The sequence below is a fragment of the Monodelphis domestica genome, chromosome 5, assembly GCF_027887165.1.
Source record: "Monodelphis domestica isolate mMonDom1 chromosome 5, mMonDom1.pri, whole genome shotgun sequence".
Taxonomy (NCBI): Eukaryota; Metazoa; Chordata; class Mammalia; order Didelphimorphia; family Didelphidae; genus Monodelphis; species Monodelphis domestica.
The window spans coordinates 55452118-55469669 of record NC_077231.1 but is presented as its reverse complement, the minus strand read 5'-3'; the positions used below and the strand labels follow the sequence as shown (position 1 = coordinate 55469669).

Here is a 17552-nt window from a genome sequence, read left to right as displayed (position 1 = left end):
TAAGAGTACGGCGGCGTGTCCTGGCTGTCTGCCTCTCTGCCCTGCTCCAGCCCAGATTCCCTTCCTGTGGCCCGGCTCTCCCTGAGGGCCCCCTTTCTGCCTGTTCTCCTTTGAAGTTCCTTTCTGAATACTAAGTAACCCTAATTCTCCTCTGTTGTTTTAGGATTAAATGGTTTTAATTTCCTGCTGCCTGCCCACCAGGCTGCCAGTGCTGTTGGACCATCTCCAAGTCAGTTGACTTCTGTCCATGTTCCGTGCATGGTCGTGCCGTCCACAGCGCTGGCCACGATGCCCTTTATCTATTCTCCGGCAATCAACAGCCCAGGGCCTTCCTCGAGCCCGGTGAATTTTGGCCTGTCGGGCCTCCGATCATCCGCTCAGTTTCTTATGGGCACCAGCGTGGTTAATCCAAAGACATCAAAAGCCCCCTCCTCAGACCCACAGAATCCAGCGCAGTCTCCGGTTCACCTCAGCCCCGGCGTGTCCAGGTCCCAGAATACAGTAACGCCCGATTCCCCCATCTGCATGGGTCACCCAGTCACAATTATGAAATTACCCCAGGTGAGTCCTAATCACACTTTTACATTAACATTTAATTCACAGTCTTCATTACAAACCTAGAGTTTTTTGACATTCAGAGATGAGGGGAAACAATGTTATCTTTTTTTAAATAATATTTTATCTGTCCCATTGTGTGTAAAAACAATCCTTTTAACTTTTTTTTTTAAGTTCTGAGTTCCAAATTCTCTCCTTCTCTCTCTCTCTTTCTTTCTTTCTGCCCCCTCCCCGCCCCACAGAAGAGATCTCAAATTTTGGATTTTATATTCTTGTATTATTATATAAAAATGTATTTTATATTCTTATTTTTATTCTTATATTTTATTTATGTATTTATATTCATATATTTTTTTTAATATTAGCTATTCATGGTAGAAATTTAGAGATAAAAGAGACCATAAAGATCGCCTAAGCCAGCCCCTTCATTTTACAAAGAAGGGAATTGAGGCCTAGCGAGGCAAAGCAATTTGTTCAATGTCATACGTTCAGAGCCTGGATTTGAACCCCCTTCTCTGACCCCAGAGTCCAGCATCCATTCTGCATCCACCCTCACCAAGACAGATTCCAAGTCTTCCACACTTCCCCCCTGATGTGCTTCTTGTCTGTGTTTTTCTCTAAACCATTCACAGACAAGTCCCGAAGTGAGGCAGAGGCCTGCTTGTTTTTTAACTATTTCAAGGGCACGAGTCCGTGAGCCAGGCCGGCTGTGAGGTCGCCGGGATGCTGGTGGCGATGCTAATGGCCCGCCTGTCTGGCACACTGACGGGGGCCGGCTCCTTGCTTGGGGCTTGACAGTCATTGCCTCTTCTGCTGGATAGAGAAGGCGGGCCTCCCCTCAGGGTTTGGAGCTGCCTCCCCTAGTGGCCAGCAAAGCTTCCCAGGAGCCGCATTTAAAAGGCATCTGCAGAGAGCCCAGGGACAGCCGGGGGTGCCGCCATTCTCTCCAGTAGGGGAAAGCAGGGCACCCCGTTTTCTAGGTCTCCCTCCTTAGCGAAGCCAGGCCTTTTCCTGTGGACAGAGGCGACAGCTTCCTGCCAGAGCGCGGGCTGCGGCCGGCAGGGACCGCGCTGTGATCTTCAGCAGGTCCTTTCCCTGGGCCTCCCCTCCCTGGGCTGTGAGGACAGCCAGCGGATGGAGAACTTCAAGGCTCAGAGTGCCAAGTGAAGAGGAGAGGTCGTTCCTAGAAGCCTCTGGTTCCGAGACATGAGACCAGGGAGGCGCTTTGTCCAAAGGGAAAGTCTGTGAAGGCTGCACCCGTCCCCTTCCTCCACCCTCCCCTTTGTCTGTGCTTTTAAGAAGGTTGTGGTCGTTGCAGCTCACACACATCATGGTAAGCTTTCCAGAACGCTTGAGGGACATGATCTCGTCGGTCCATCACTCCCGTGTTCTCCTCGTTTTACTGATGGGGAAACTGAGGCGAGGAAATAGAGAGCCACATTGGAACTGCCAGTCCGCTGCTGCGAGGGGCCGTACGCTTTCAGACTTGGTACGAGGGCCCGCCGGTGCCCACTGCCGGCGCTCCTCGCTCTGCCCGGGGACCTTGGGCACACCCGCTGCTTTGGCCGACCCCAGTCTTCCGTCCACGGGGATAAGCCAAAGCAAACTCACTAAGAGCAGGAGTTGCCCCAGAGAGCTGAGGGCCTCGGCATAGCCTCCACGTTAGGGCCGTAGAAGAGGCAGCGCGGCTGGGATCGGTGCACGCGGGACCGAGCGTGGTTCCGGCTGTTCCGATCCCGGTCAGGGTCTTGGACGAGCGTCGCCGAGCAAGCCGTTCCGAGGCTTTGGCGGCTCCTCGTTTTTCTCCCTTCTGCCAGGGAAGCTGGTTGCCCTTCCCGTTCGTGCGTCCCTTTGCATCCCGGTGGCGAGGGCTGACGCGCTTTCTTTTTCTCGTTCCCAACAGTCGCCGGGCCCCGTGACCCCCAAGAGCATCCGGCCGCCGTACTACGAGACCTTCTTCAAAACTCCCGGCAGCCTGGGAGAGCCCGTGACTTGGAGAAAGATCGCAGGGAGTCAGAGGAGTCTGAGCTCCGCCCAGAGGAGACTCCAGATACCCAGTGGCAGCACCGACTGACCGCCGCTGGGCCGAGTCAGACGCAGAGACCCGGCGGGGATCTCAGGCCTCGTGAGGGGGGCTCGCTAGTCCCTCGGGGACCGACACTCCCAGAGAGCCTAAGAATAGCCGTCCCCGTCCGGGCCTTCTGCCCGCCAGTCCCGCTAAGCCTCCCTCCTCCAATCGTCCGTTTTCCCGAGCCGTCTCGTTCTTAGCTGCTCCCTTAACAGCCGTCGGGTTTCAAACCCTGCGCGGCGGAGCCCCCAGAGCTTTGGCTCAGCGCTGCCGTCTCATCGTCTTCTTGCCCGTAAGCAGCCCGCCGAGGCCAGCAGCCTCGGGCCGGAAAGGTGAGCCGTCTAGCACTTAACTAGGTTCTCGCTCCTTCCCTTGACCTAGACTCGACTTGCCCTGAGTAAATCTGTGGTACAACCAATTCCTTTCTGCAGTTAAAAGCGCAACTGCTCTACCGTCTCTGTCGGCCGGAGACCGCGTCATCGACACGTCTATTTATTTATTTTGTTCTTGAAATGGGACTTGGTGGGAAGGGAAACGTTTACAGCTACAGGAAAAGACACCGATTTCTCAGGGGGTGACTACTTGAATGTGAATCCCATTCTCTGTGATTTGCCCTGGACTTAAAAATCCTCCTCACCCACGGAGGCATGTATGCGCGCCACCAGAACGAGACCAGAACGACTGTGAAGAGCGGCGAGCCGGTACGAGGACATCCATGAATTGTCCTCGCCGCATTGATGCAGGTTAGAAACGAGGCGCGCCAGGAGGGCGACGCGCGTGCCCGCCTCTCCAGGGGAGCGTCCGGCCCCGCAGTCCAGCTCCTCCTCCTCCCACCGTCCCCCCCGCGCCACACTCTCCTTCACTATGTGAAATGGAGGGAAATGAATTGGGTGCACATTCCTCCTAGCACTTTGCTCAGGTCAGAGGAGAAGGGGAGAGGCTCTCCCTGAGCAGCGGGGTCTGCGGGGACACCCCCAAGAATGAGGAGCTCGATTCCCCTAGGAAAACCCAGCGTTCTCTCCTCGGACCTACGGCTGTATCCCTGCAGGAGGTCAGGGAGGAGGGGGCCCATCACAGCATCTGCGAGCGGCTCAAAGGCAGGCTGATACTCGAGGAAATGAGAATGGTTCATCTCTAGGGGTTGGGCGTGGTGTCTCCGACAGCAGCCCCAGTGCCTTCTACTGTAGCCCTCTGCTCCGCCACAGGGCGCACTTGTCACGAGGGCAAGGCCCCGGGATGTGCCGGTATTTATCTGCCTCAGGGCAGAGTTCTCCTTTCTCCCCTCCTGTCTAGATGTAGAGTCCCCTCATTTGATCCCAATTAAACATTATCCCCCCCAAAATGAATTTAAATATTAATTTAAATGACTCTGGGAGTCCGATTAGCTTTTTTTTAACCAATCCAATTCAACGAGCATTTCGGGAGCACCTGCCCCGTGCCAGGCACTGTGCTGGGTGCTGGAGATACAGAGACCAAAATCAAATAGTCTTTGTTGTCCTCAAGGGACGCCCATTCTACTCAGTGAAACAGGAAAGACACGATCTCGTACAGCCCTCGAGGTAGGCGGCTTCATTAAGTAAATATGCCCGTTTTCTATTTAAAGTTTTAGACACTACACTTCTGAAGTTTACATGATTCTTTTCCTTTTTGTATCTTACTCTTCTGAACCTCTTAGAAGCTAAACAAATAACTAGAAAGTAACTTTATTGGTATGTGAAAAATGAGATGAACTATTGGAGGCCAACAGTTAATGCCGAGTGATTTTGAGAGAGCTGTGTGGTGGGCTTGGGAACCAGGGAACTGGGTTCGAGTTCAGCTTCTGGCACAGTGACTGGGACCCCCTGGGCCGACCCCTTCATTCTGAGCCGCAGGGGTAGTCAGCCTAGCTTGGCCTCATGAGGGAGCTCCCTCGATGAACTCACAGGAACGGCGCGACGATTAGGCAGCTGATGCGATGGACAGCCTAGTGATCTGTACGGGCTACACGTGTTTTTATTCTAGGCCAACTGTAAGGATTCTTTCCTAACATTTCCGCTGAGACGGCCTCTCTTCTAGGGGAAGCTGTCTGTCTCCTCTCTCCTTCCCCCAGCTTCCCCTCCACTGAAAACTCAGCCCTGGGTAGCGTTTCTTCCTTCCCTTCCTATCTCATTTGGACTCTTTCCTGCACCGTGCGCCTAACCACCAGGGAGACAGCTTGTGACGAGGACCATCTTGGGGGATCCCAGGAAGTTCCTGTCCCACGTCTGGCAGTTCTACAGGGCCGCCGATGGGCTGCCCGGACCACGTCCCTCCGTACGACCCGGAACGCCGTTCCCAGAGGGTCCGACGTCCACTTGGAAGCGTGCGGCCTCGCTGAAGGAGACAGCAGCGGTCGCTTCTCTCGGCCACCGCAATTCCAGCAGAGCCCTTTCCGTGCCGAGCTGCTGCTGAATGCCACTCCAGGGGGGTCTTTTGTTTTTTTAGTAGTGAAGAAGCAATGGCAATCTATAATGTAAAATGTTCACCAGAAGAAAAAGAAATGTCCGCCACGCCGCTCGGACGATGCCGCCTTTGCATTTGCGCTGAGGAAGGTGCCCGCACGGCCCAGCGTTTGTGAAGCCCTCGCGCCCCGTCTGGCCTAAGTGTTGGGGACATAATGAATATACTTGAATCTACCGCCAAGTTTACATTTCTCGATTTCTTTTTTAAGGTGCTGTTTCTATATTTAAAAGAGCTGTATTTTTTCTCCATGTAAAGCTGCTTGCTGTTTATATTATTGCACTGCTAGTTTTCTGTACTTATTAATTTTATTGCTGCTTGTAGCTTTCTGCCTATCGTTCCTCCCTTCCTTCTCCTTAGCTCTCTTCTCTATAGCCATCTGCATAGAACTATTTACTACAAGCGCACTGATTTCTTTCTTCTAGAAAAATACTCAATTTTGTGAGATAGCAATAAAGAAATTTGAAAGCAAGAAGTGGTTTCTGGGCATTTCTTTTTATGGGGTGTTTGTTTGGCTTTTCCTAACATGATGGAGAATTGGTTGCCGTTCCCTTTCAGCTATTCAGATCTCATTGTGGTGTAGCAAGATGCGATTTTGAATAATCTGACCCCAAGTTAGGGTCCCTTCTCTGCCACTTACTGTGTCCCCTTAAATAATTCACTTTGCCCAACTGGCCCTTGTAATAAGCATCTGTAATAGGAAGGGTTTGGATGAAGTCAGTGATTTTTTTAACTCTTAAACCTTCTGCCTTAGAAGCAAAACTACATATCGGTTCTAAGGTAGAAGAGCAGTAAGGGCTAGGCAGTGGAGGGTGATGTGACACACAGGGACCCACAGCTGGGAAGTGTCTGAGGCCAAATTTGAACCCAGGACCTCCTGCCTCTAGGCCTAGCTCTCAATCCACTGAGCCACCCAGCTGCCCCCTAAGATCAGTGGTTTTTTAGGAGACATGCTAGTAAGTTCTTTTTAAATGCTTATTTTATTCTTTATTTTTTTTTTTGCTCTTTAGGTCTTCCAGGAATTTTTTTGGACCTGTGTCCAACCTGTATTTTTCCTCAAAGCTTTGGTTGTTTTTGTTTATATATTTTCTGAGCCTGTGTTGTGATCTTCCCAGTCACTGTAGCATAGATCAGGTTCCTTTTTTGGTTGGTTTTTGCCCATTTTGGTAGCCTTTTTCTTAGCTTTGAACTTACATTAAAGTTAGGCTCTGCTTTCCTGGAGGGTGAGGAGGCACCATCCCAAACTTCAAGCTTTTGAATGCTGCTATTTTCAGAGCTAGTTCTGGCAGGGGGAGGCCTGCAAGTTTTGGGGTGCTTCCAGGGAAGAATAATCTAGGAGGTGGTGTGGTCTCTGGTCTCTTCATCTGGGCCATGGACCTTATCCAGCAAGGATCCCTGCTCCCAACTGTAAGCTCTCTATCCCTGGAACTGTGTCCTGGATCCAGGTAATGGGCAATGGAGTTGCCACATGGGATTCCTTCCTGTGCTAGCCCTTAAGACCTTTCTAATCGGGTGTCCTGCGGCAGCTGCACCATCACTTCCTCCAAGGTCTTCCCCATCCTGTACTTCCAGCCAGTCCCCTCTGATCTCCTAAACTGTCCTGGGCTGGGAGTGTCTCACCCCCAACCTTTGGTTGCTTGTGCTTCTTTAGAATTCAATTGGATATATTTTAAAGTTGTTTAGAGGGGATGTGGGGAGAGTTGGGCTCGAGTGATGTAAAAGATCAGCAGTTTCATGAAGGCACACTTGCGCAATCACTCAAGCTGAGCACGAGCCCTTAATGAGTTTGGGGTTTGGGTTGGACGTTGGGTTTCACTGGGATGGAGATATCCCGGGGAGATGCCTCTGTCAATGTAGATGGGCACTTTATCTGCAACTTGGTTAATTGCCCAGAGCACTGAGAACTGGGGCTTCTATTTGTGTCTTCTTGAATCGAGACCTCTCGGAAATGAGCTCAGAAGTTCCTGGGTAACACCAAGCCTAGCAAAGACAGAAGCTCACAGTTGGCCACTTAGCAACTTTATTGATTGATGCAACCAATATTTATTTTTGGAAGAATTTTAAAACCCTTAAAATGTTTCCAACTATGTTAAAACACGATTGCTCCCTCCGTCTAAATGTCCTAGAGTGCAATTATTAGAAAGAAAAAAACAAGCAAGACCCCAGGAGACTGGAGTCAAGGCTGCCAGGAAGGCTTCTACTATACTCTAAAGGAAATGGCTCACAAAAATAGTTTCACTTTCTTAATGGAATTTCTTAAAGATTTTTTTTTTTTGCATGGGTTTTGGTCCATAAGTTGCTCAATAAACACTTGATTGATTGGGAGGCAAGACGAAGAGAAGAGAGAAAGAAAAAAGGGAAAAAAGGAAGTCTGGAACCAGAGAGAGGCAACCAAGAAGTGCAATTAAGCAGCGAATTATGCAGACAGCTGCTCCCTTTATATCAGGCAAGGAACCCTGGAGATCGGTGCTGGAGCAGGGCTTCTTCAAGACAATCAAGTCTGGCCCACTGGCAAAGAGACCATTAATCCAGAGCTAGAAGGAACCTTAGAGCCCATCTTTCCAATTCTTTTATTTTATAGATGACAAAACTATGGCCCAAGGAGACTATTTGCACAAGTTGATCTGCCCATGTCACAAGTAGTGAGCAGCAGAGGTGAGATTTGAACCCAGGTTCTAATTAGAACCAAAATGCTTCCTCCAAAAAGTTGAATGAGCTACTATGGCTGAAAGATGGGAGGAGAAAGTGAAAAAGATCTAGGACTCTGGTCAGAAGCCCTGTGGCAAATTTCCCTGCTCAGCCATGGATGAATCCGGAACTGAGAGAAACTCTAAATTGATTACATCTATTCTGGGTCTTCCATTATGAATTGAATTTGCCAATCAATGGCCAATAAGCTACACTTTGCAATCACTGGACCCAAATTAGACATCTTTTCATCTTTAAAGGACTGAATCATGCTGTCTACCTGCCAGAACAATGCTGGTCTTAAAATGCAGAATAAGGGACAGCAAGGTTTCAGAATGGATGAGTGCCGAGTCTGGAGTCTGAAAGACTGGGTTCAAATTTGGCCTCAGACACTTCCTAGCTGAGTCACCCTGGACAAGTCATTTAATCCCAGTTGCCTAGCCCTTGTCCTTCTGTATTAGAGTTGTTACTAAAGCAGAAAGGATTTAATTTTTTTTTAATGCAGAATAAGACAAATTTGGATAAAGCCACTGTGGACAACCGCTTTTTCTGGATAATGAATATTTGTTATGAGGGTTTTCTATTTTTTTAAGTATCCAATTGGGGCAATAGGAATGAGATAATACTTTTAAAGGAGTTTGGGGACAAGGAGCAGTCTAATTTTCAACAAATTCTATTTTGAACCTTAACAGTGCTAGGTTTAGCCCAGAAGACCTAGCTTTAAATCTCTACTCTTCTAACTATTTGTATGAATTAAAGTGGAGAAGGGGCTTATCTTGTAAGGCTCTCTGGGACTTAGTTACCTCATCTGTAAACTGAGGGAAGTAAAACAAGATGGCCCCTGAAGCCTCTTTACCCCCCAAACAATAATCCACAATTATTGGGTGATGCATTACAAAACATAAATGTGGATATCTATTCACTATTGAATTTCATGTATTTTTCCAGTCATAAAACTGAGAGATAGTTTGGTATAATGGACAGAGACCTGGGAAGGATCCCTGATCCAGAAGCCAAGAAGATCTAGATTCAAATCCTGATGATGAATGGTCTTAGAGACCAGTGTTGAATGTGTGACTTTGAACCCACCACAGAGATCAAAACCTCTTAGCTCACATTCTAGATTTGCAGAGTGCCTTACACATATTATCTCAGTTGATCTGAACAATGAGGTTGTGAAGCATATACCATTATTAACTCCATCTTATATAGAGGTGAGGAAATGGAGGTTAGGAGTTTAGTGACCAGCCCAAGGTCAGAAAGCTGGGAAGTATCCCAGGCAAGACTGGAACTCAGTCACAGCCAGTAAGCATTTATTAAGCACCTACTATGGCATTGTACTAAGCACTTGGCATACAAAAAGAGGCAAACGATAGTCCCTGCTTAAGTATTCCTGTCTCCAAGTCCTGTACTCCAGCCACTTTGTCAACTCTTCTTTGGAGGGACTTGGAATCAGATGCTCTGGATTCTGGATTCATAATTCAGCCTGGCTACTTATTCTAGAAGTGATGCTAGGTTGGAAGAGATGTGGCAAAATTGGGACGCTAATGCATTGCTGGTGGAGTTGTGAATTGATCCAACCATTCTGGGGGGCAATTTGGAACTATGCCCAAAGGGCACTAAAAGACTGCCTGCCCTTTGATCTAGTCATGCCACTTCTGAGTGTATACCCCAAGGAGATAAGGAAAAAGACTTGTACAAGAATATTCATATCTGTGCTCTTTGTGGTGGAAAAAAATTGGAAAATAAGGATTGGGGAATGGCTGAACAAATTATGGTATATGTTGGTGATGGAATACTATTGTGCTCAAAGGAATAATAAAGTGGAGGAATTCCATGGGGACTAAACAAATTCCAGGAAGTGATGCAGAATGAAAGAAGCAGAACCTGGAGAACATTGTACACAGAGACTGATACACTGTGGTATAATCGAAGGTAATGGACTTCTCTACTAGCAGCAATGCATATGACCCAGGACAATCCAGAGGAACTTGTGAGAAAGAACACTATCCACATCCAGAGAAGAACTGTGGGAGCAGAAATGGATTAGAAAAATGTGTGATCGACCACACAGTGCAATAGGGATGTGATTAGGGTTTCGATATTAAAGGATCACTCTACTGCAAATATGAATAGCATGTAAATAAGGTTTGAACAATGATGCATGTATAACCCAGTGGAATTGCTTGTCAGCTTTGGGAGGGGGGAGGAAAGGAGGCAGATCATGAATCATGTAACCATGGAAAAAAAGAAAGGAAGGAAGAAAGAAAGAGAGGAAGGAAGGAAGGATGGAAGAAACAAAGGAAGGAGGAAGGAAAGAAGGAAAGAAAGGCATGATGCTAGGTTAAAGAACAATGTCTCTGGGCTCCAATCTTTAAAATAGGAATGGGAAAGGGGTGGGTAGACTAGACAGACTCTGAAGCCCATCATAGCTACCAATTTGGTTTCAAGATCATTAGAAGATGAATATTCGTAAAAGACCAATTTCTAAAAGTTTCTCAACGGTTGATGGTAGAAGACGCCATACATATATATCATTTCCTCATACCTGTCCCACCTTCCAGTTGGAGATTCCAGTATTCCCCACACGATGGCAGCAGCGTCTAACAGCGACATGTCAAGAAAGCTGCTATTGTTTCAAATCCTCTCAATTTCAGCAGGAATCTATAGTTTCAATAGGAAGTTTGCCTTTCCATTGCACACAGATGTCTATTCATTACTGAATTTCAAGGATTTCCTGATCCCAAAACACATTAAAAGGCAACAGGCTAACTCCATGAGTTTTGGGGGGTTTTTTCTTGAATAAATGATATGTTTCTTCTTTCACAACCTGATGAACAGGGAAACACATGCTGCATGATAACATATGTTTCTATATCATTTTACCTGCCATCTCAGGGAGGGTGGAGGAGAAAGAGGTCTCCCTCTTTGGGAGAATATGGATCCAACATGGAAAAAAGGTGAGAGAGAGAGAGAGAGAGAGAGAGAGAGAGAGAGAAGGAGGGAGGGAAAGAGGAAGGGAAGTAAAGAGGGAGGAAAGTAAAGAGGGAGGGAGGGAGGGAGAGAATGGTATAATGGACAGAGAACCAGGAAAGGATCCTGATCCGGAAGATTAAAAGACTTAGGTTCCTGTACAGCTGCTGACAAAAATCTGGCTTTGTGACTCTGGGCAAAATAAATGAAAGTACAATTGAACATGCTTACTTGTTCATTCATGTCTGACTCCTTGTGACCCTATGGATGATAGCACACTGATATAATCCATAAGTTTTTCTTTTTTAATTAATTTTTGTTTTTATAACCCTTAGCTTATGTCTTAGGATCAATATTGAGCATTAGTTCTAAAGTGAGAGAATGATAAGGGCTAGGCAATGAGGGTGAAATGACTTGCCAGGGTCACATAGCTAGAAAATGTCTGAGGCCAGATTTGAACCTAGGATCTCCCATCTCTAGGCCTGGCTTTCCATCCACTGAGCCACCTAGCTGCCCTACCCATATGGTTTTCTTAACAAAGAGACTGGAGGAGTTTGCCATTTCCTTCTCCGGTGCATTGAGGCAGACGTTAAGTGATTTGCCCAGGGTCTCACAGGTAGTTTCTGCAGCTGGATTTAAACTTGGGTTTTGGCTCCAGGCCAGACGTTCTGTCCACTGAGCCACCTAGCTGCCTCAAACACAGATCATATTAAAGCGTAGTTTTTTAAGTCATTATGTGGCCTGCAGGGATTTTTGTGGCTAGGTGGGGCGTCCCTTCTATCTGAGGCTGATTCTGCTCTAGGAGCTGTCTATGATGATATAGTGCCATATCCTCGGCTCAGAGTTCCTTTCACCAATGACATCAAAGGGCCAGTCCCTGCTCCTGGGAAACAAACCACCATGTACATTCTACGAATTCAGAAGACATTTAAATACCTCTCAGCTCACCTGAGGTGGAGCTAGCTATTCCATGGACTCACACCCGCCCCCCGCCCCCCCTTACATACCTCATTATCAGCGCTGCCTGGGATTGGGTTACTAAGCAACTAAAAGGGCATTGTTGGGCATGAACATTAGCCATTAGTTGCCCTCATTTTCTCTAATGAGACCTTGGCTGGTGCCCAAGTTACCTTTTTCACATGGAGAGCCGAAGAGCTTGCACAAGACTTATTTAGCTCGGTGAAATGAATCACATCGTTGCTATTTCCCAAGCATTTTAATGAAATAAATTCATCTCGGATCTCATCACCATTTGGGGTTTCAGTTTTTAGAAAGGGATTTCCTTCTCGGAAATGAAGACAACAATTGTATTGGGTAGGTTCTCTATAAATCCCGAGATTGCGCACACGCCTTACGCTGAAGGACCTGAATCTGGAGGCGACACGGTACAATGGAGGATGCCCATTGCCGAGTTAGAGGCTCTTGGTTCAGCACCCAGCTCCGACATTTACCACTGGTGGGACCCTGGGCCGCCCATTATCGAGGCTGCGGCTCCCAGTCTCTTCCTGTGTGAAACAAGGAAACTGGACGAGATGACCTCTTTGGTCCCTTCCAAATCTGCACTCTTTGTGTTTAACTATTTGTATGATATGCGGATGTGGCATTTTAGTCCATCAATAAACATTAACTGCCTACTATGTGCTTAGGCACTGTATTAAACTAGGTACCAAATCTCAATTTTTTTTTTTGCTTTATATTAAATACTTAGTAACCATCACCACTAACAAAAATAAATAAATAAATAAATGCATTAAAAACTATGTGCAAAACCACAAACCTTGTGTTTTTGTAATTTATCCAGAAGAATGTAAATTATATGTGTGTGTTAATATTAACATTCTGTGCTTTTGAGTTGCCTTTGAATTTGTTTTACTTGGATTCACTTTTTCCTCGATTTTGTGGCTATTTCTGAAATGTCATCATGGTATGTAGTAGTGTTTGTTCTCTTTTCATTTCTTCCTGTTGCCCTTATTTTCTTCATATTTCTAGTATTTGCCATCTTTAATAACATAATACAATCTATTCAGCCATTTCTCCCTGTGTTACTTCCAAAATATTTCAATTTGTGCAATTGTCATTACAAAGAGTCCATATTTTCATATTCATATCACATATATATATATATATATATGTATGTATAGCTTTTTACCCTTCTCACAATACCATTCTGGTAATGGGATCCCTAAATCAGTGAGAATGAACAGCTTTACAGCTCTTACTGTCTATTTTTCATTTTTTTCCAAAAAACAATTCATAGCGGCTCTAACAATGTAATATTGGGCCTGTTTCTCTATGTTCCTATCAGCATTGAATTTGATCAACTTAATCTGTCTGTGTTATAGGAGACACACCTAAGTTCGTATCAGGATCTTGCCCCAAGAATGGGACATTCAAATTGTTCAATCAAGATGAAAAGAATTTTATTTGAAGAAGAGGTTTTTAAGATAGTTTAAGAGTCTAGGCTGGGGGAATGGCCTCAGGGGCTCATAGAGCAACCTGGAGGCTGGTGGAATATTATTGAGAGTCTGGAAGCTTCCAGAGAAATCTCCACCTTTTCTTGTTGTAGCCCGAAAACCCTGGGAAATGGGCATGGCCAAATTCTGGTGGAAGTGTGGTTTGAGGTACATGTCATAGGTGAACTTGGGAGCACCAGAAAGGGAATAAGAAGCATGTGGAGGTTGGGGGGTGGGGGTGGGGATTCTTCTAGAATGCCAGAGCCCTTAGAGTGCATGGCCTATGTTCCCCCTATTGTCCACCTTGTCATTCTTTGTCAGTGGGGGAAAAGTCTCACTGGCCTTCTAGAATGTTTTCTTCAATGATGAGAGCAGGGAGGGAGATGGACAGTGGAGGACTACTCTAGGTAATTAATAATGCCTGATAGTTCAGAACTAAAGTAAATATAGAACAATATGAGTGAATAATAAAACCAAACAGCACAAAGCTGATGCCCAGTATGAGACATTATAGATCCAGTACAGGTGATAGTTATTGATGATACGGAATGGGTTCAACAATCCAGATTCTGCAATTCATGTTCAACTAATGCTGAAACTACAGATATCGTTGTTGATGTTTAAGTAGGGCTAATTAGTGAGAAATACAAGATTTAAGAATACAAGGGTCTTGTTTCTAATTACTGTCCCTCACTCTCCACTGCCCATCTCCACACTTTGATTCTCAGTTAACATACATTAACAGGGCCATGTTTGACTAGTTTGGCCCTTAAGGACCAGACACAATCTGTTGCCAGGACCATACACTTTCCAAAACCAAGTTTCAGCTTGGTCATACCCAGTAGAACTTTTGTTTAGATGCTACTACCTCTCAGGAATGCAGGATTACTTTCAAAGTATGATGTGTTAAGTAAGATTTTTGCAGTATATTTATACTCTCTAAATCATTGTTGTCTCACCAGAAACCATGTTTGGATTATGTGTATGCTCAGGCTTAGATCTGTTACTAGCTTCATGTGGGAAGGAGGGAGCTCTCCATATATCTATAATATTTAACTTATCTAAGGTTTTATTCATCTCTTTAACTTCTTTCTTACTTATTTTTGGTTAGATGGATCTAGTTCTGAGAAGGAAAAGTCCTCTGCTATTATTTTGTTATCTATTTCTATCTGTATCTTATCTATTTTTTTCCTTTAAAAATCTGGCTTCTATAAGTCTTGGTCCAATACTAACAATACTTCATTATCCATAATACTCACCTACCCCCCAAAATAATATAGTTACCCTATTTATTCCTTCCAGTTATATCTGTTTTAGCCTCAACCCTGTCAGAAATCATGACTGCTACTCCTGAATGCTCTGGATCAGATGAGGCATAATTTATTTTGCTCCAGTCCCTCACCTTCAGTCTATGTGTGTCTTTCATTTTCAGTGTGTTTCTTTTAGATAACACATTGTTTGGTCTTGGTTTCTGCTATTTTCTTGGGTCAATTAATTTCATTTATACTCAATATCACTTACTAGCTATTTTTTTCCCATTTACTCCATCCTTCTCACTGTTTATCTCCCTCTTCATCTTTCTGCCATATACTTCCTCAGATATCCAATTTCCTTTGACTGATACCTCTAATTCACATATCTCCCCCAAAGTTCCCTTTTTCCTCTCTCCTTGCCCTTCTAGTTCCTTCTTGATGCACCTTCAAAAGGTCCCTCTTTTGCCCCTTTACATTTACCTTTTAATTCTTATTCTATCCACATTTATTTCCATAAATCCATTCATTGTTCCACCAACTGTGCCCTCCTATTTCTTGATATAAGTTCGATTCTAAAAATCCCTTCTCTATCTTGTCCTAAGAGTCTCTCTTTTATTCCCTCACCTTACCCCTCTAACTTTTGTTGTGTAGTCCCCTCTAGGTATCTTTTCCTTCCTTCCTTCCCTCCCTTTATTTATCCCCCTGCCCTCATTTCTCTTAACTCAGCCTTTCTTCTCTTATTCCCTCAGTCCCTCCAGGGGATTCCCAGTTCCTCTCTTATTTCACCCCCCTTCCCTTCAGTTCCTCTGTACATTAAGAAAAACTTTACCCTTCTAATTGTGTATATTATTCTCTCTTTATCCCAGGTCTAATGAAAGTAAGGTTCTACATTGCAGAATATAGAACGAATGACTTTGATTGCATCAAAGTGAAGGGTTTTTATACAGACAAAACCAATGCAACCAAAATTGGAGGGGGGGTGACAAACTGGGAGAGCATTTTTATAGCAAAGCTCTCTGACAAAGGTTTAACTTACCAACTATATAGGGAACTACGTCAAGTTTGCGAAGGATCAAGCCATTCCCCAGTCCACAAATGGTCAAGGGACATGAATGGGTAGTTTTCACATGGTGAAATTGTAACAATGAGCATATGAGGTGTTCTGAATCTCTCCTGATTAGAGAAATGCAGATTGAATGCCACCTTGCACCTAGCAGATTGGCCAATGTGACAGCAAGGGAGGGTGATGGATGTTGGAGGGGATGTGTAAAAACTGGGACTCTAATGCACTGCTCATGGAGTTGTAAATTGGCCTGGTCATTCTGGAGGGCAATTTAGAACTATGCACAGGGGTCTTTGAATGAATGCCTACCCTTTGGCCCAGCCATGCCACTGCTGGGTTTGTACCCCAGGAAGATGATGGGGAAGGAGACTTGTACAGAGATGTTTATAGCTGTGCTCTTTTTGGTGGCAGGGGATTGAAAAATGGGGGAGAGGTGTCCATCAATGGGGGAATGGCTAAGTTAATTGTAGTATGTATTGGTGATGGAGTATTACTATGCTGAAGAGAATGAAGAAATGGAGGAATTCCATGTGGACAGGAGCAACCTCCAGGAATTGTTATAGTGCGATGGGAGCAGGACAATCCAGAGGAATTTATGAGAAAGAATGCTATCTGCATCCAGAGAAAGAACTGTGGGAGCAGAAATGAATAGAAGAATATATGCTCAATCATGTAGTGCAATGCGGATCTGATTGAAGTTTTGATGTTGAGGGATCACTCTACTGCAAATATGAATGGCATGGAAATATGTTTTGAACAATGATACATGTATGGCCCAATGGAACTGCTTGTTGACTTTGGAAGGGAGGGGGAGAGAATGAGAGAGGGGGGATTATGGATTATGTGGCCATGGAAGAATATTCTAAACGAAAATTTGAAAATTTAAAAAGAAAGTAAGATTCTAGTTCTACCAACCCTCCAACCCTTCCTCCATGGGAGTTTCTCCATTCATTCCTCCTCCATATGAGATAGCCATTCCACCTTACCTCTTCCTGGTCTATTGCACTACCATTCTGGTTTATTTTATAATATTCACCTCAATTTTGAGTCTTCCCTCCATACTCACCCCTTCAAAATGCCAAAGCAATGATGACATTCCCACAGGCCATAGATATTTTCCCATTCAGAAAGCAAACAATTTGACCTTTGGGGTTGTTTTTTATTAGTCTTTTATTACTTTGGTATGTTTCTTATAGATCATATTTTCTGTTAAGTTCTGGGTTTTCCCCTAACCCCCAAAATAGTTGAAAATCCTTTAGTTTGTTAAATATCCATTTTTTTACCTTTTATAAACTCACCTTTGCCTGGATACGTTATTCTTGGGTATAAGCCCAGTTCTTTTGCTCTAAAAAATATTTTGTTCCATGTTCTGAATTCTTTTAATGTTAAAGTTGTTAAGTCTTATTTTATTCTGACTATAGCTCCACAGTATTTAAGGGTTTTGTTTTGTTTTTGCTGTTTCTTGTAGTATTTTCTTCTACACTTGGAAGCCACAGAACATAGTAATGATGTTCCTGTGGATTTTCATCTGTGATCTCTTTGAGGTGGTGAATGGTGGATTCTTTCAATTTCTTTTTTTACTCTCTGATTCTAAAATTTCTAGGCAGTTTTCTTTGATGATTTTTTTTCATAACTTTCTAAGAGACCAATTTTTCTTATATGGTCTCTCCATCTATTTTCCCAGTCATCTGCTTTTGTGAGAAGATGTTTAATATTCTCTTCCATTATTTCATTCTTTTGATTTTGCTTTATTATCTTAGAAATCATTAATTTTCCCTTTTCCAATTCTAGCTCTTAATAAATTATTTTCTTTCAAGTGTTTCAGGACCTCCTTTTCCATTTGGGTGAGCTTTCTTTCATAATTTTTTTCATTTTCCTGCATTGTTCTTATTTTGTTTTCTAAATTTTCCTCAACCTCTCTCATTTGATTTTTGAAATCTTTATAAAGCTCTTTCAAAAGCTCTTTTTGAGCTTATGGCCATTTATTGTATTTCTCTGCTGTTTTTGAAGTAGGTGTTTTT

At 44.5% G+C, this 17552-nt stretch overlaps 1 protein-coding gene and 1 long non-coding RNA gene across 4 annotated transcripts in view; one reads left to right on the top strand and one right to left on the bottom strand.

Moving 5' to 3' along the window:
* E2F7 (E2F transcription factor 7) overlaps positions 1-5573 on the top strand; it is a 36996-nt gene extending 31423 nt beyond the window's left edge. For all 3 annotated transcript variants that reach the window (XM_007503087.3, XM_007503088.2, XM_007503089.3), the window contains exons 12-13: positions 164-561; positions 2459-5573. In XM_007503087.3, the coding sequence (XP_007503149.2) occupies positions 164-561; positions 2459-2629 (569 nt within the window). In that variant the 3' untranslated portion in view covers positions 2630-5573. The remainder of the gene's footprint in view (positions 1-163; positions 562-2458) is intronic.
* Positions 4311-10777, bottom strand: LOC103099433 (uncharacterized). The gene is made up of 2 exons (XR_001624692.2): positions 10338-10777; positions 4311-7081 (listed from the first exon to the last, which is right to left on the bottom strand). It is a non-coding gene; the product is annotated as an uncharacterized LOC103099433 (long non-coding RNA).
* Positions 10778-17552: the final 6775 nt, after the last annotated feature.